Raw genomic sequence first — 20216 nt, forward strand, 5'->3', positions numbered from 1 at the left:
AGCATGACGTATAATTGATGTATTATATATATAAGATGTCCATTGTATATGATAATCTACCAGTATATACATGTATTATGTGAAGATGTACTTTAAGAAAAAATATTTTCGTCGTGGTATGACGTGCTTGTGGGGGAAGATTTAAAACACCTTTTAATGTTTTTTCTTTATTCTAGTACTGTAGTTTACCCGTTCAATTACACCCGACCGATAACATCTACCTGTAAAATGACATTAAATTCCATCGAAATTTATATATACTGTATATCAGCGCACCTGTTAGATTAACCACGTGGTAATATCATACCCCGGCGTTATTGTTTATTAACGTGTCCAAAATCTTAGAGCATATAAAATATACACAATAAAGTTGTAAAGCGATATTCAGCCTGTTACGACTTATCTTAACACTGTACAATAAAAATGTAAGTAAAATGTAGTCTAAAATACTGAACACTATATGATACACTAACATCATTTAAAAAATGATCTTATTCTTATTCTACTCACCTCATATTTGGTTACGAAATGGATAAAAGTGACTCTTCTTTAGGACGTAGAAAATTGATAATGAAGAACTGAAATATTATATATTTTTTTACATTACTTGCCACAAGCGAGCTTCTCGATCAGTGCTTGTACTTGTTAAATTGTGTCAATTCAGACATTCGAAATTCTTGGCTCTGATTAGTTACTATAACATTCTGCTGACTCGTGTCTTGTCTGGGCGTGTAGAACTTGTAAACTGTCTCGATATTCATCCACCGGAATATAATTTCTTGGATGGATTAATAAGATTATAAAATACCAAAGGTGTGATCATATGATTTAATGAAAACAGTCTGTGTAATTACATATTGAATCAGTGTAATGGTGAGTTAAACACAGAGAAAGAGAAAGAGGAAATAGCCGGCGAGATGTTTGCCCACGGGGAATAACTCTTAGCAGCTTATAACTTGATTGAATAAAGTCACCCCTTTCTGATTGCTTTCTCATCCAAGGTTACGAAGCTTAGTTTTGTAGGGACCACTATGGTCGAGCAGACTATCCAATCTATCAGTGGAATGTGTCTGTATCGGGAGACACTTATCATTTGTTTTAGAATCGTGAGTACAACAGAGCGAAATAATTGTGTGGGGTCTGTAACATCTGTCAGTTTCAAACTGCTTCAGTGAACAACTGTCGTTTAAAATCGTTTAACACGGGTATTGATTTTCTATTGTGATAACTGTTATGTAGAGACTGACGAGTATACGGCAGTGTGGCTCTAATTGTCCCGAAATTGTCTTCGTTTTGCTGTCTACCAAAACGTGTTCTGCGAAATGTTTTTTTGTCTGTTGTTTTTAACTTTAAAGCTGTATGTCTTTTGTGAACATTTAGAATGGAATGATGTTTTCTTTTCGTTCATTGAGGTATAAATTGCTGCATAACACAAATAATGTTTTGAGGATGCCCGCCTGACTGACTGACTGAAGTGGCAATATAAATTGTGCATAATAGTGATATCGCCTATACTATCCCACATTAGGGATAACACCCATTCATTATATTGATATCACCTATACTATCCCACATTAGGGATAACACCCATTCATTATATTGATATCGCCTATACTATCCCACATTAGGGATAACACCCATTCATTATATTGATATCACCTATACTATCCCACATTAGGGATAACACCCATTCATTATAGTGATATCGCCTATACTATCCCACATTAGGGATAACACCCATTCATTATAGTGATATCACCCATTCATTATAGTGATATCGCCTATACTATCCCACATTAGGGATAACACCCATTCATTATATTGATATCACCCAAGACATCGCCTACATATATTGATATCACCCATTCATTATATTGATATCACCTATACTATCCCACATTAGGGATAACACCATTCATTATATTGATATCACCTATACTATCCCACATTAGGGATAACACCATTCATTATAGTGATATCGACCTGTACTATCCCACATTAGGGATAACACCCATCATTATATTGATATCGCCTATACTATCCCACATAGGGATAACACCTATTCATTATATTGATATCGCCTATACTATCCCACATTAGGGATAACACCCATTCATTATAGTGATATCACCTATACTATCCCTCATTAGGGATAACACCCATTCATTATAGTGATATCACCTATACAGTTGATCATTAGGGATAACACCCATTCATTATATTGATATCACCTATACTATCCCACATTAGGGATAACACCCATTCATTATATTGATATCACCTATACTATCCCACATTAGGGATAACACCTATTCATTATATTGATATCGCCTATACTATCCCTCATTAGGGATAACACCCATTCATTATAGTGATATCACCTATACAGTTGATCATTAGGGATAACACCCATTGGTTAATGTGAAATCCCCTATACCATATCGTGAGGGATGATACAAAGTGGTATGCGATACACATGTACAGGCCCCATGTCTGCTACAAATCCAGTAATTCTATACATGTATATGAAAGTCAGAATTATCCACAAATTCAGACAAGTTAGCTAGCCGAGTGTTTGACATGAAGTGAGGGTGGACGGAAAAATGGTTTATGAATCTAATTAAAAACTATTGAAAGAAATATAAAATATTTAGCCAATCAGATTAAAGTAGGCGTGTCCAGGTGTATAATAAAGCTATGATTGACATAATCCATCTGGGGATTCCCACGCCTGGCTAAGGTTCAACAATGCTGGAAAGTGAACATTGTTCCCAATGAAGTAGATTAACCATTATTTACTCATAGGCACTTGTAATTAAGATCCGAAGTTAAATCCAATATCTCGATATGTACTATACACTGAAAAGGTATTCTTCCGTTCAAGATTCTTGGAAAACCGTTCGAACACCCTTGTGAAAAGCAATCGGAACCCCTATTATTTTTCTACCAAATTAGTACGTTCGGAGACGCAGGCGAGGTGTTTTTATTGTGTAAATAAGGAGAACATTCGATATTTATTTTAACATTTTTAACATTCTCAGCTAACCTTTAGATAATGTCTCAAACATAAGCCCCTTGTGTTTTGCTGATTTTTTTTTATCTTTCTATATATTTCTGAAGCAGAGATCGTCTGATCTGTGAGACGGAAGTGCCTAAATTTGTTTTCAAACCAGTTTTTGCAGTGAGCTGTCTGATTCAAGCTCAATAATAACCAGCCTATCTTTGTTTAATATGGTTGATTTAGCTATGATAAATAGAGACTAGTAAAATAATTAGAATTATTACATTGGCTTGTGGAATATTCATTTGAAATGTTTTGTGATTATTCTCTTGTTATTTTCTTTGATAATTTGACGTGGCGTTAATTGAATGAATTTTAAGCATTTGTTAAAGTATGACAGTCTCGCATATTATAGTAGTTCTGTCGCGGCCTCTAGTTCAACCTGTAGTCCTAATTAAAGAATATCAATGTATTTTCCCACTGGAAAGGTACAGGCCCCTGTACAATAACGGTAGGAAAAGCACTGCTAAACTACGAGAACGCGTGCGTTTTTATTTCATCGGCACACTTATATTTTGCGAAGTGTATACTGCCATGTTCATTGTTACCCCTTCATTCATGGCGAGACAATGCTTGGCATGTCTTGTTTCTAACGTGTATGTGGTGACAGCTGTAGTTATATAACGGGACTCGAACTTTGAACTTTTGTAGATATGTCCCGTGACGGAGCATCTAGATTTATATAATACTATAGAAAACATTTGATAGATGCAGTCAGGGAACCCTCGGGGCCCCAGGGACCGCTCCACTAACCCATCTCCAGAACCCTGACGCTATACGACTGGGGATTTTGTATCAGCAACTATTTGCAATATGACCTTTGACCTTCTGTGGTAATATGTTTCATACGTTGCATGTTTTCTGACAGGTAACCTTACCATGCGTGAAGTATGACGTGTATACACTATCTGTATAGACAGACAGGTGCACGTGTACGTGCATAATTGCACTACTACTGTTAGATTGACTAGGGACGGTACCGGTATAGTGTTATCTCGCCATTCCATGTAGACAAAGTGATGTGTCTAAATAAATTAAGTTACGTACATGGAGCAATTGGTAAAATGATGCTATCATTCTCGGAAGGTTCATATTGGTCTATTCTCTGTTTCATTCGTTCTAGGAAGGCAAGAACGCACCTTTCTCTCTGAGAAAGAGTTTCTGATGGATTTAGGAGTTAACCAAAGTTAAAAGCTGTACGGTTCTCTATGGAAAGGCAAACGTGTTTCGTCCATTTTCTTGAGAAGGAGTTTTGTGTTCTGGAGGATCCGATTCTAGTAAAACAGTCATGATTTTCTCGGGAGATCCGGTACAATTACAAGTAAAAAAAGTTTCCCATTTTCTCTTCGAAGGAAAATACTATAGTAAGTGGAAATATGCTTCTTTCCCGTTGTCGTAGCATATTATGAAACCATACAACGTTAACTTTGATAATTGCGGAACTGCTGTATATTTGGGAAAGGAATAAAACCACAGACTAGATATAACTGCCTTCATCTTTGATAAGCAGATGTATTTACTATGAACTTATCATTAAATCGGTCTACAGGGAGAGGAACTCTGAAATCTCGTGTTCAATTATCACCCCACTGGCACGCGCATCATAATCAAGCTCATATTTTTACGCATCCTATTCCGGCAAACAGGTGCGGCCTACAACTAAGTGATTGAGACCGGTTCAGTTTCGGTTTGGTCAGCCACGCCAGATGAGAGTACGGAATATAACTACCTGGTCCAGATGCTACATATATTTTGTGACTGACTCTAGAGAGACAGATCGATATAGAGTTATATTTATCCAAATAGGAACACGTCAATCCACATGACTGCTGGCTGGGGAATCCCAATCAATTCTGATCTGTGATTACGTTACATGTAATTTTGCAACATATTTTGTCTAAATAAGACCACGTCATCATTTTCTGCACACTGAGGACTTCCAGCGAACATGAAAGCAGTATTGCTGTAATATTTTGTGCTGATTGATTGATTGATTGATGGATGGGGCTTAACGTCCTTGTTCCGGTTATAACCGAGCCTAGGACACTTATATTTTGTGCTGTGGGATGGTTTGTCATTTAGCAATAAAGCGCGACAGTCTGTGTATTTATTTCTCCTGAAGCCGTTGTCCGAACTCTCGTTTCGAAATTCTGCGGTTGGTTCGTGTCAAACGTCAGCTTACTTCCTCACAACTGTTGAGCATAGTTTTACGGGAGGGTCACTCTCTATTTCAGAACATACTGCTAACTGTTGGGAGATAAAGGTGTTGTGATATACATGTATATGCTTTACGAGATTGACGAGCTGTTGTATCACGTGTAGATCAGTTCCTTACCTTACACTCGTCTGCACTGTCTCGTCTACGTCACACGTCTGTACTGTCTCGTCTACGTCACTCGTCTGTACTGTCTCGTCTACGTCATTTTAGAACTTTAAACCATACAGATTCTGGGTCAGTATTTTCACGAGTAATACCTTAATTCCGGCATTCTTCGACAAAATGTCGGAGAAATCGGATTACAAGGTGTACGTGCAGACGGGAGATAAAAAATTTGCGGGAACGGACGCGAACATTGCTGTTATTTTCCATAGCAACGATGGTCAAAGCACGGAAGAAATGTGGCTTGATAATATTTTCATTAACGACTTTGAGCGTGGACGTCGAGACGAGTTCCCAGTGACAGGTCGGAGACTTGCATCAATTGACGTTCTGGAACTTTGGAGGGATGAGAAAGGCATTCTGGATGATTGGTTTCTGGACGTCATCGAAGTTCGGTGCGAATCGTCGCAAGCTACATTTGTGTTTCCGTTTTTTCGATGGATAAAACCTCATTTCTGCTACAGGATTCGACACCTGGACACGGCTCTTCCCCAGGAGGACGATTATAAGGACCAGAGGATCAGGGAACTCGAGGACAAGCGTACTATATACGATTTGACAGTCAAGATTCCCGGATTGGTGGCACAGGTAATGTATCAGTAGTACCGAATATATGTGTAGTTTGTTTGGTCCGCTGATAAACTTCCCCTTTTTTTTTAAAAAACGAGCACATTTGTAACGGGTTTTATACGGGAAACACGTTAAATAAGCGTTAATTGAATGGTTTTCTCTCCTCCAAGTACCATACAAATTTATTGCTGTTTGTCGGTGCAAAGTGAACAGGCACAACCGGCCATAAACAAGCGGTAGCGTATCCGACATGCACAAAAAAGCGTGAGGAACGAAAGCACACACTTAATACATTGAATTAGGTTTAATAAGGAAGTTAACCTTAAATAACAAAAAGTCATCGCGTGAGACAAATGGAATAAGATGCACGAGAACAGCCAGATTTCGCGTGAGAGAATTTCTATCAATCGCGTGAGAGCAAAATGATGTTTCTAATCAGACAGCATTACTCTGATATAGGTCATATTGGGGCATGAAGGATAGTTTATTTTCTGCTTCATGCAGATACAAACTCGATTTATAACTTAAGCATTACAATGACGGCCATCTCGGTGTTAATTCTATCTGGCGGGACCGAAAAATCAGCTACTTCCCGGGTCTTAAAGTTCCCGTGTTGTCGTCACGTACATTTTAACATCTGTTAAACAGTGATTGAATTCTTAGGGCACGCGTGTCTCATCACAATAAGGAAGGAAACGGTCCTGTACCATCGGGGTCCGGGAGTTCAATTTCCGGAAATGATATGTAGACAACGGGGGACAATAGAGCTTCACCATATAAGCGTACCGGTATATCATTGTAAAGGAGTGGTCACGGAGTGGACCTATCGGAAAGTGTCTGTTGATATTTTGGCGCCAGGTGATAGTCTAGGATTCTAAATATGGCAACTGCTGCCAAATACAAAGTGATAGTAAAAACCGGTGACCGCAGACGAGCAGGCACGGACTCTAACGTCAACGTGATCTTCCACTGTGATGACGGACGTCGGACAAAGAAACATTGGTTATGGCACGTGTTTAAGGATGACTTCGAGCGCGGACACACGGACAAATTCTCCCTGCAAGACGAACCGTTGTCTAGTTTGGACACTCTGGAATTGTGGAGGGACGATTGTGGTCTGAGTAGTTGGTGGTATGTGGACACTGTGGAAGTATCGAGTGACGTCACACACTCTAACTTTGTATTTCCACTATTTCGGTGGATCCGACCCAACTATCATTACAAAGTCCGCCATCTCGACACGTCATTGCCCCAGAACGACCCTCATCGGACCCAACGGGATATAGAGCTAGAGGAGAAACGACTTATATACCAGTTAAACGTCAAAGTTCTACTTGATTTAGCTGCGGTAATTATACCTACATGAGTACATTTTATAACCACATGCAGACGTCTGAATGTGATTAGTATTTATTGTAAATATAGTAGCCCCCCCCCCCCTTTCCCCTACTATTGCAACAAGATTTAACACTTGAAAAGTCGGAAGTAGTGGGTGAGCTTCATTTCATTTGAATTTCAGGTAATTCCGACTAAAATATAAAATGCGCACATACTTAAGTAACGGACCTAATTAGTTTAGAACCCTTAAATATAAACATAATATGTTATCCTTTTGTCGTTTAACAATGATTTATAAGATGATAAAATGGACCAAAAGTGGAAGCGGAAGTAGGTTATGTATCTTAGAGCGGTTTATAACGGACCGTCTGATTGGTCGATAGATATCATTATCGCCTACATGACTCTGTCTGTTGCTAGGTATACGGTATAGGAACCGTCACCTAGTTCAAGTAAATTTAATTACCTTCCAATCAGCATGATCATCAACTGAGTCGTAAAGACAACGAGGCACACAAAATACCTGTATCTCCCTGGGTTGTCTACGAAGTATCGAGACCACGCGGGTTTCGAGTAGTTTGGACTGTTGTTCTCGAAGTGTTTGGACCATGTGTCTTGAAGAATTTTGACCTTGGTTCCCGAGGTGTTCGTCAAAAAGTTCCCGGAATGTTTGTTCAATGGTTCGACGAGTGTTTGGAACACGGTTCTCATGGAGGTTGGTCATGGGTCTTCAGCAGTTTGAACCATTCCTGTTCTCTAGGAATTTTGACCATGGTTATCTGTCTCGTGATGTTTGGGACCGTTGTTTACGGACTTCTTTTTCCATGGTTATCGGTCGTGATGTTTGGGACCGTGGTTTAGGGACTTTTGTCCATAGTTGTCGGTCTTGTGATGTTTGGGACCGTGGTTTAGGGACTTTTGTCCATAGTTGTCGGTCTTGTGATGTTTGGGACCATGGTTTACGGACTTTTGTACCATGTTACTACGGACCTTTTTGTCCATGGTTACCGGTCTCGTGCTATTTGGGACCATTGTTTCTGTACTTTTTTGTCCATAGTTAGCTGTCTCGTGATGATTGGGAACGTTGTTTCTATGCTGCTTTGACTGTTGCTTTCGAAGCTGAAAAACATGTGAAGTAAAATAATGTCTACATGTTGTAACTCAAAAGATTGCAATATCCGATCAACAGGTGTCTTTCGGTTAAATCAAAATACATCTGCGTAAGGATACATTTCCGGTGACGGCGACAGGAAATGGAATGTTACCTTAGTAACATTCCATTTTGGAATGTTACCTTAGTAACATTCCATTTCCTGTCGACACTATACTAAGCTTTTACATTTTTTATACCAATACCTCTCCATATTATTGTAACTATTGAAATTCAAACTTCATTTGCCAGTTTCAATCTGAAAAAAGACAGAAGATTGAAATCGAGGCCATACGCTGACCCGTGAAGTTGAAGCCATACGCTGACCCGTGAAGTTGAGGTCATACGCTGACCCGTGAAGTTGAGGCCATACGCTGACCCGTGAAGTTGAGGTCATACGCTGACCCGTGAAGTTGAGGTCATACGCTGACCCGTGAAGTTGAGGCCATACGCTAACCCGTGAAGTTCGTTGATCTGGGGAATGTTGAATGTGAAATTGTATATAACAGTGGGTTTATTGGTGCTCTCCTCCACGTTGGTTAATGAAACACTGAAATGTAAACTGGTGCTACAATTGAACCCTGACTGAATACTTACAAACATACGCGAAAGTTCATCCCGATAGACCGGATGTTTCGCGAATTTACTTCGGCCAATTGATCTTATGGTTGGATGTTTTTCAGTAAAAGTATAGATTTCAGCGGGGAGTGTATTGAGCACATTTTAAGTCATTTATCCGGGATTTGTAAGCCGTTTTTTTCTTTACGAGTAGCAATTTCTTAATATCTAAAAAAAAAAAGGCGTAACAAATGTGGTATTTCCTGAAATAGGAACCGGACGTGCTAGTAGTCAAACAAGATTTTGGTAGAAGATTTAAATGTCAGTTTTTAGGACTATGATTAAGAGACCGGATGAGAAAATTTGTATAGAACGAATTGATATTGTTTACATAACACGATTTAACTCACGTTTTTCTCATCCGTTCACCTTTCGACCTGGAACATATATAACCATTGTCACGATGACATTACGAGTCAGGAACAAATATTCCAGAATTATAACTGTTAAATTGTTGTTTAGTACCTGTTCTGTTCTGTTTACATAGAACAGGCTAGATTACCAGACAATAGCCGTATGAGACTCTACTGTGGAAATTCTCAATTTATGAAACAATTACATTTGCTTATTCTAGCGTTTCGAATCATTCAAACTATTTCTTGCATTGTAACAACAAACGACATTACTGCAGATTGAAAATCCGAAGTAGGAAATTGAGATAAAGGTTCAGGATATGAAGCAGAGACGTCGTATCCAATGCAATCCGTGATAATTGAATATGTCTGTCCCGGGGGAGGGGAGATGACGATATTGAGTTCATATTTAATCCGAGTCAGGATGGGGTCGAAGGATATATACGCGCTCACATTGTGCTTGCTAACTGAGCCTTGCCCTACGTCGTGAGATGGTCTTATGCCGACTTTGTGCGGGTGTATTAAGTATATTTTTATACATCAGATTTAAAAATAGCCAAGGGTACAAGCCTGTAAGCTATATTGAATGATTTCGGAAGGTTTCGGGTAAACCGGATTTCTCGCATATTTCATGTTGGACGTTTACCTGGGTACCAGTATTAAATTATCGGAAGACACGTGGAGTTAGAAAAACATGTACATATGCGGTATGCCCCAGTTGACGATATGTGTACTGTCGTCTGTAGTTTATGAGCCGTTGGATAAGATATCTTCTATGTGTTAAATAGCCGTGTGTACAAACACAGGTGTATGTAGTATTGTACAGGTGTGTCGTTTGATTGTGTGACATTTGGCAGACCAGCCATGGGAAACTGTTTCGGGACGGAAGAGGTAACGGATTTTTACGTATATGTCCGAACAGGAGACCGGAAGGGAGCGGGTACGGACGCCAACGTAACATTAGTTCTGTATGACCAAAATGGCGGGAAATCCGAAGAGTACCCACTTGATAACTGGTTCAGGAATGACTTCGAAAGTGGAAGTACAGACACGTTTTCTGTCAAAAACCTTAAACATTTTGATTCTGTGTCCAAGGTGGAGTTTTGGAGGGATAGTAGTGGACTGGGGGATGCCTGGTACGTTGATAGAATTATGGTTGAGAGTAAATCGACGAAACGGATGTTCGTTTTCCCAGTGTATCGTTGGATAAAGCCCGGGTACCACTATGTCATCCGTCATCTAGATACTTCATTACCGCAATTTGATGACAACAATGACCAGAGGACAATGGAACTCGCAGACAAACAGGAGCTATATGCAATCGGAGTCAAGTCTCAGGGCATGCCCGCTCAGGTAGTCGTGGTTCAAGGTCCAGTTTTACGTTTACATGAATGCTATTCGTCCCGGTTTGATATCCTCTTAGTGGTTAATTACAACATATTTTTCCCTGTTATTTTCTGTTTTCCATATATTTGACAGTGACTTTAAAAAGCGTTCGAAAACGACATCATGCTCAACTTCAAAGTTGTCATTTCACACCTATAATACATGGTACGTAACAATGCACAGCATGAAATCGAAAGTAAACTACCAAACTTGCAATTACTTAATACAGCTGTATATGTTTACGTAAGTTTTAGGGACTTAAAAGTACTGCTATGAATATTTCTACTACTTTATTTAATCTGCTATCAGCTACCGTTTATTTTCAATTAATCCGGCTTGGTCATTTAGTACATACAGCACATAAAAATATAAGCGTCTGTAATATGATAGCCGGAAATTTGACTTACCTGTAAATAGAAATTGAATCGATACACAGATCATAATGATGACTACGCCTACCACCTAACGCATTCCTAAATATGTTGTGACGTCATGGTGTAGACTTTAAGAGACTCCCCCTCCCCCCTCCCCCCTCTCATCACACTTTATGCATTGATGTTAAACCTTCATTGTATGATTGATGTTTTAGTTTATTAATTAGTATTGTCGTACCTGTCATCCGTCTGTCACAAGAAGTTTTGCAGATTTTGTCATTAATCATTTGATACTTATAGGATGCTGATTATTTAATATTGCTATAAGCGTTTAACATTGCCCATTAGGATATGTTGTTGTTCCACTATATACATATCCTATTGAGGGTATTCTGCCTTCTCATTGTCTATTAGTCACAGTTTTATGTATGAATAGTTAGTTATACATCTGTTGTAAAATGTTGGGACATCTTTTATGTTCATTTTCCTGTATAAACATCACTGTTTGCTAAAGGACATGCAACAGACAGCGTGATTGATTACACTCAGCTGGGGAAACTGATGAAACCTTATTAGTGTATTTACTATATGTTCTATAGTACCTCTGTGTATAGGTATGGTTTGTGCAGGAATCACAGGGGCATGACACAAAATGACCTACCCTACAGTCCTTACGCATAACATTCCTAACACGTCCCTGTGGTGGGGATTGCTCATGTTTGTTTTAGCAGATAAAAATCTGACTTAATTGTCATCAGTATGAATTACTGTTAATAATACATGTGTTTATCATAGAAAATACCATAAATTAGATCATTTAAAAATATCAGTTTTTGATAAGAATTTGACTGGATTATTACCATCCTATAGAAAATATAGTCACATTTGTACATCAGACAGAAGATGTTATGTTGAAAGCTATCAGAGGATGTTATATATAATGTTCGCAATAACAAAATGGTGATTACCAGTGATTCAGTAATTTAGACATGATTGACAATGTAAACAAATTTATTGAATTATAAGTCGTCATGTCTATGAGTTGATTCACTGTGGTTACCCGACAACCAAACCATGGGACATTGGGAGGGAGAGATGGGTTGGCCTGTGATTGGGAGGGAGAGATGGGTTGGCCTGTGATTGGGAGGGAGAGATGGGTTGGCCTGTGATTGGGAGGGAGAGGTGGGTTGGCCTGTGATTGGGAGGGAGAGATGGGTTGGCCTGTGATTGGGAGGGAGAGGTGGGTTGGCCTGTGATTTGGAGGGAGAGGTGGGTTGGCCTGTGATTGGAGGGAGAGGTGGGTTGGCCTGTGATTGGAGGGAGAGATGGGTTGGCCTGTGATTGGGAGGGAGAGATGGGTTGGCCTGTGACTGGGAGGGAGAGGTGGGTTGGCCTGTGATTGGGAGGGAGAGGTGGGTTGGCCTGTGATATGACATCAACTGATCACATTAATATGTGGAGAGACCTCAGAACCAACAAACCTTACCAAAGTTTTATCAGTCTATTACACTGTGACGTTTGTTGATCAGGATTTCTCAATTTGGATATTACAAAATGTATTTGATATCATGAGTTTCTCCAAATTATATAAAAAAAGTTTACAAGAGATCAATGTTCTCACTACTTTCTCTTTCTTCTAAAGTATATAGTTAACATATTCTAGGCTACCTGGATATTCCTTTTGCCTCTAAATCTGCATTATAATAAATTCTGAAATGAAAGACCTTGATAAAAAAAATTCTTATAGGAATCATTTTCACCTGCAGCCATTAACTTTTAAGAGATAACCTTTTCGCAACCCCCCCCCCCCCCCCAAAAAAAAAACAAACAAAAAAACAAAAAAAAAACAGCTTCCCCACCCCCCACCCCCCAAAAAAACCAACAAAAAAACAAAAAAAACCAGCTTCCCGAAGTAACTTTTTTCTGATTTAGCTATGTGTGTAAAATATACTTGATATTTTTGAGAGTATTTTGTGTATTTGGTTTATTCTGAAATCAACTCCATCAATGACCCACAGTAGATATTCTAATCTCTACCCCAATAACAAACACGGGGTCATTATACCTCTATATATTCAGTTTCGTGTACTATTTGTCCTACCAAACACAACAACCATTTCGAAAGTACATAATATTTACATGGTAGACTGCAAAATGAAAGTAAATGAATCCTGTTCAACATTTCATTGAATTAGTTATACAAGTTTGACTGTCTGCTGGAGGTTCTCTGGTATCAGACGTCTGGACTTGATATGTACACTGTAAAAAGCTTATGTTGCTTTGCTTTCTCTGGTCAAAATTACCATATGTATTCTGTTGGCCTCGGATGATTGAAAAGTAACCATTTTTTATGTTTCAGGTTAAACAAATTCCAGATGATGAACAGTTTTCCTTTGATTACAAAGTAAGTATCTGTGTGATGTTTAACTGTATACCAGACAATTACAATGTTACTGCTTAACTCCCTTCCCTGTAGGTTTCCTGTGATAAAGATCTCAGATCTCAGGAGTTACTGTAGGTAGAGTTTCCCGTGACAAAGATCTTAGATCTCAGGAGCTACTGTAGGTAGAGTTTCCTGTGACAAAGATCTCAGATCTAAGGAGTTACTGTAGGTAGAGTTTCCTGTGACAAAGATCTCAGATCTCAGGAACTACTGAAGGTAGAGTTTCCTGTGACAAAGATCTCAGATCTAAGGAGTTACTGTAGGTAGAGTTTCCTGTGACAAAGATCTCAGATCTCAGGAGTTACTGTAGGTAGTAATCATGTGACAAAGATATCAGATCTCAGGAACTACTGAAGGTAGAGTTTCCTGTGACAAAGATCTCAGGAGTTACTGTAGGTAGAGTTTCCTGTGACAAAGATCTCAGATCTCAGGAGCTACTGTAGGTAGTAATCATGTGACAAAGATCTCAGATCTCAGGAGCTACTGTAGGTAGAGTTTCCTGTGACAAAGATCTCAGATCTCAGGAACTACTGAAGGTAGAGTTTCCTGTTACAAAGATCTCAGGAGTTACTGTAGGTAGAGTTTCCTGTGACAAAGATCTCAGATCTCAGGAGCTACTGTAGGTAGAGTTTCCTGTGACAAAGATCTCAGATCTCAGGAACTACTGAAGGTAGAGTTTCCTGTTACAAAGATCTCAGGAGTTACTGTAGGTAGAGTTTCCTGTGACAAAGATCTCAGATCTCAGGAGTTACTGTAGGTAGAGTTTCCTGTGACAAACCTCTTAGATCTGCCATCTTATCACAGAACTTTCTGTCAGGAGCGACAGATAGATTTCTGTGATTCCTCCACTGTAATTTTAAGTGATTGAATTCATAGATACCTGGTTATTTCACATATTTGTGGACAATAACAAGAGGAGAGGAGTTGGTACCAAACATAAACCACAGCTTGAGGGGAATACATTGATCAGGCCAAGGAAAAAAAATGTTGTGTTTCCCCTTTCGTCTCTCAAAAAATTAGGGTAGGTAGGTAGGGATTTTTTTTTTTTTTATCTTTTTTTTTTAAATAAATAATCAAATGTTCATATTTGAATATTTATATATGCTGTATATATCATTTCAATATCATTATATTTCAGTGTTTGATCATTCTTCTACCTAACTTCATTTTGAAATGCAATGTATTGGGAGATGAAAATGATATTAAAAGTATATCAAACTTTATTTGCAGTGTTTGTTATCTCTTTTCAGATAATCTCAAATAGGAGCATCATATTAATAGTCAGAACAGTAAAACCATGTCATTATAAACGAAGTTTATTGAGAGTTTCCACTCTTCGATTTTTTTCCGTATGGACGATAACATGGAGGCTGTTCATGTTCGAGACATTCTAGACACACGGGCAGAACAGTTTTATATTGTTTCTTTAATTCCTGATCAACCTCCCTCCCCAATATAACACAATCACCTTTTACAATTTTTTCGTGATATCTATAAAATATATCTCCACATAGCGTTGTATGCGGCAGTGATGTCATAATTCGCTTTTCGTCCATGTGTTTACATTTTTTTATCGTCAGTGCCAAAACAGACGACGGCGTGCAAAAAGCCGCCATGTTTTTTGAACATCGAGGTCATCAATACGCTTTAAAACCAGTGCCCGTCATATACAAGCGTTTATAAGACTTGGGTGTGTATAATAATAAAACGGAAAACGGGCTAAATTTACGAAAATTTCCGGATTTTCAGTATTTCAAACAAAAAAAAATTAGGGTCGGTGGCCTAAAATTAGGGTCGGTCGGGAAAGGGGAAACACAACATTTTTTTTTCTAGGCCTCATTAGGGTTATAATATGCTTTAGATGTTTTCTTTTATAAAAACCTAACATATTTGTAAAATTAATATTGTGCATGTTCTGAATTCAAAGGATTGACATTCTTAATGTTCCAAAATAAGAGAGTTTATAAAAGATCTAGTTATGCATTTGGTGGAATTTATGACTACATGTAATATAGCATTTGAAGTTGTTATTAGGTTATTGTGGTTGATGATGGAATTTTATGGGTTGTAATTATAGATCTATAAATTTTTTCCATCTGAGTGCTTTTAACATTAAGTTTAGAGTAAGTATAACCTTAATACACAGTTTACAGAATGTTAAAATGCACATTCTTCATCACTCTCATAAAACCTGTACATGCATGAAATAAGAGGTTGAGGCATGGATTGATGGCTAGGTTTGGTACAGCTGAGCAGACAGGTGTAATATATGTGTTATCAGTCTGTGATCTCTGGCAGTGCTACATCTGTAAAATCATCTTATATAACTACAGTGTCTCTAGAATACCTCACACTATGTATGTGTCATGTATATCAATACCACTCCCAATTACCAACCAGCCACCCTCTTCCCCTTCAAGGATGCTCGTAATACTCCCAATTCCCCCTCCCCGAGGCATGGAAGTGGGATCATAAGGAGCACACTACATTATGGCTTAATTTTGTATGTATTTTGCCAGGATTAAAACTGTGATTTTTATATGTGAAAGATATATGTACTCAGACAAGGCATTAAATGACTACACAGAAACCTATGTGGTATATTATAGTCATATAAAACTTCCGTCTGAGGGAGGGTGAACTCCTGTTTATTTGTATCCAGCTGCTGGGTTTAACTAGGGGTTAATTGATTCACGTTACACGCTTAGTTTTAAAATAATTTTAGAACTTTTTTTTTGCGATATTTGTTTGAGCTCATAGACTTGCTCAAGCCCCTCATCAGAGTGTTGAGGTTGGAGGTTCTTAGTCCAATCCAATTAGGCCCAATCATATATTTTTACATCTTCTATAATACTTGTACATTGTATAAGGTAATTATCATCAATTAATTGTAATTAATGGTTAAGTGCACATCAGAGCAGATTTTCATGATTACTTACCCCAGGTACATGCCACATAGATATTAAGTGAAACATATATTCTTGTGAAAATGATAATCATGCAGTATCAAAGAAATTAAAATGCCAGTTTATTTCAATTAAGCTTATTGAAACAATCATGCTACTAAATAATTATAAACTCATATAAATTACCAACCTGGGACCTTATATGTAGCTGTAGTTAATCTGTTACATGTGCAGTTAATCCCCTGTTACATCTGTAGTTAATCTCCTGTTACATTTGTAGTTAATCCCCTGTTACATCTATAGTTAATCAGTTACATCTGTAGTTAATCTGTTACATCTGTAGTTAATCCCCTGTTATATCTGTAGTTAATCTGTTACATCTGTAGTTAATCTCCTGTTACACCTGTAGTTAATCTGTTACATCTGTAGTTAATCCCCTGTTATATCTGTAGTTAATCTGTTACATCTGTAGTTAATCTTCTGTTACATCTGTAGTTAATCTTCTGTTACATCTGTAGTTAATCTTCTGTTACATCTGTAGTTAATCTGTTACATCTGTAGTTAATACCCTGTTATATCTGTAGTTAATCTGTTACATCTGTAGTTAATCCCCTGTTACATCTGTAGTTAATCTCCTGTTACATATGAAGTTAATCTGTTACATCTGTAGTTAATCCCCTGTTGTATCTGTAGTTAATCCCCTGTTACATCTGTAGTTAATCCCCTGTTACATCTGTAGTTAGTCCCCTGTTATATCTGTACATAATGTCCTGTAGTTAATCTCCTGTTACATCTGTAGTTAATATCCTGTTACATCTGTAGTTAATCTCCTGTTACATCTGTAGTTAATCTCCTGTTACATCTGTAGTTAATCTCCTGTTACATCTGTAGTTAATCCCCTGTTACCATCTGTAGTTAATCTCCTGTTACATCTGTACATAATCTCCTGTAGTTAATATCCTGTTACATCTTTACATAATCTCCTGTTACATCTGTACATAATCTCCTGTTACATCTGTAGTTAATCTCCTGTTACATCTGTAGTTAATCTCCTACTGCATTTCCTGTAGTTAATCTTTTCTTAAAATTATACCTTTTCTTATCCTAAGTGATTATCTCCCTTTAACTCAAATAATTTGTTCTGTTATCAGTAATAATCACTGGAATGATTCCACTGAAACTTTGTATATGATCAGTACACATAAAGTAATCTAAACTACTCCTAGCTTCATTTAATTTCATCATTTGTATGATTTTTTTTCTTTCTCTTTATAGTGGAACATTGCAACGAGGAAGATCAAAATGATTGCTCAGAGCAAGATCATCAGTTTAGTGAGTGGCACCTGGGAAAGTCTGTCTCACCTGAAAAATGTGTACACATCAGAGATCCTTAAGGAGCCAGCGGTAAGTGATTTACATAAACTCAGAAGGAGTTAATATATCATCCTTACCTCAGGTAAAACTACCTGTAATCAAATACAACTTGACCTTATAAATGATTAACTCTGTGGATTGTTTTAAAAATATTCTGGGAAAGGATTTTTCATGATGAATTATTAATAAATAGTCAGTTTAAATTTCTTTAAAATAATATATCATATATACCTGGTATTCAAATCAATATATTTACATTCTGTGTTGCATTTTCCTATATGTCGTTAGTAAACCAAATTGTATTCATGAGACTGTATACTACAATTTACAGTGATTCGGTCAGTGGAGGAATACAGCTCCAGGTGTTGTAGGTTTAACAATGTCCGCCAGTTACTTTCGGCCTAGAGAGCTTTCGAATGCTAGCATTTATTAACAGAAGCCACAACAAAACATAAAGCAATGTCACAAGTTATGAGAGTATAATTTTATAATACTAAAAATGTAGTCAACACGAAATTACTATAAGCGCCATTCTTGATCTATACGAAATTATCAAATTGTCAATGTCGTCACACTCACAGGGGCACGTTTCCAAATTTTCAGAAATGAAAGACACGACAACATTAAAAGTCAAGTATTTATAAAAAAAAAATCTTGTAAAAAAAATCGAGAGTATCAACATAGTTTCCGGTTGTGTATGTATATGCCTGCTGGATTTTAGTTTTGTGATTATTCACTGATAACAAAGGCCTACCTTACAAATCGAGCCCCTGTGAAGTTGAAATCGTCTGCTAAGTTAGCGACACTGATGTGACCGGTTAGACTGGAATCTGTTTCGAACGAAATATCCTTGGAATCGTTTTCACCTACTATCAAGACAACTTTCATTCAGAATTAAGAGCTGTTATTCTTCTGAAAATAACGTAAATCCAGTCAATACCAGAAACATAAGTGTTTCCGAGGAATCGAGTCTGTCCTGTGCAATGCCCGTTCAACGCCGCATCACTTCTAAATGTTAATCGTACATCATTGCGCATAAAAACGGTTTCAATTTTAAACAATCAGAAATTATGTAATTATGAACAATTTGACGATACCTACACACGTATATGAAATATAAAATAAAGCCAAATTTGTGCAAAAACCACTTTATGTGTTTGCTATTAATAACGTCATGAGGGACTATATCATTTCTTCTGGAAATTTCGCTGTTCCGGTATTTGAACTTGAAGACGTCAGTGATAGGGTAAGCGGCAAATTTAAACGCGTCATAACCTACAGTAAATAAAAAATCTTTATGAATGTAAATATAAGCATTGAACTGTTACCAAATGGTAGTATACAGTCGATATGAATACAATTTGGATGACAGATAAATATTTCATGTCGCCCTAATGGGCGACATTCTATTTATCTGTCACCCAAATTGTATTCATATCGACTGTATACTACCATTTGGTAACAGTTCAATGCTTAAATACCTTTCAAGAATAAAATGCTATACACTATGTAGCCATTAGCTTCGAAGGATATCTGAAGTGGAAGGCTTTCAGCATCAAAAAATGAATTACCTTGACCAAATTAATTTCAGTGTCACTGGGGGATGGGGTTTAAATGTTTAAATCAGGGCAAAGGTCAAGGTATATGACCTTGACCGAAAATTAAAGCTTGTTAGGGAGCTCTAGAATTACTGTATTCATTTGTATATAAACTTGTCATGCATATCAGTTATGATGAGAATGTAAGTCACCGTGTATACATCAGATAAGTAAGTTTGATGGTTTTGTGGTGCCATGTTAAATTCTTTGCCTCGATGCGTAAGTATCATTATGCAACCAGAATTTTTTTTTTCTTAAAACGTATCTCCTGATGGCTGTTAGTGAATCAGGTAAAAATTTCAAATTTGTGTGCTTTAAGGTCTGATTATCAAAGCTAATCATTTATGTGGTTGAAAAGATAGACAGTAAGATATTAATGTGTATCCAAAATGCCACCATCAGATTTACTGTTTGTTAAGAAGCCTGCCAGCTAGATAGGGCCCATACTCTGTACAGTACACAATACACCTCTGGTTATACAACATGCATCTTTGTGTAAATATTATACAACCATATAAACGCCAACTAGTTTTACATTGCATCTTTGTGTAAATATTATACAACCATATAAACGCCAACTAGTTTTACATTGCATCTTTGTGTAAATATTATAGTGCCAACTTTTTAAGCTGATAACTTTCAAGCCTCAGACTGAGAAATTAAAT

At 37.5% G+C, this 20216-nt stretch overlaps 1 protein-coding gene across 5 annotated transcripts in view; it reads left to right on the forward strand.

Annotated features, from left to right (window-relative positions):
• LOC117329376 (allene oxide synthase-lipoxygenase protein-like) overlaps positions 1–20216 on the forward strand; it is a 64132-nt gene that overhangs the window by 16246 nt on the left and 27670 nt on the right. For 2 of the 5 annotated variants that reach the window (XM_033887299.1, XM_033887301.1), the window contains exons 2-3: positions 13590–13634; positions 17855–17983. In XM_033887299.1, the coding sequence (XP_033743190.1) occupies positions 13590–13634; positions 17855–17983 (174 nt within the window). Of the gene's footprint in view, positions 1–5546; positions 6030–6807; positions 7360–10097; positions 10824–13589; positions 13635–17854; positions 17984–20216 lie in introns of those variants that run through there. The other 3 variants (XM_033887304.1, XM_033887303.1, XM_033887300.1) reach the window with 3 other exon arrangements.

This window comes from Pecten maximus, chromosome 6 (assembly GCF_902652985.1).
Source record: "Pecten maximus chromosome 6, xPecMax1.1, whole genome shotgun sequence".
Classification (NCBI taxonomy): domain Eukaryota; kingdom Metazoa; phylum Mollusca; class Bivalvia; order Pectinida; family Pectinidae; genus Pecten; species Pecten maximus.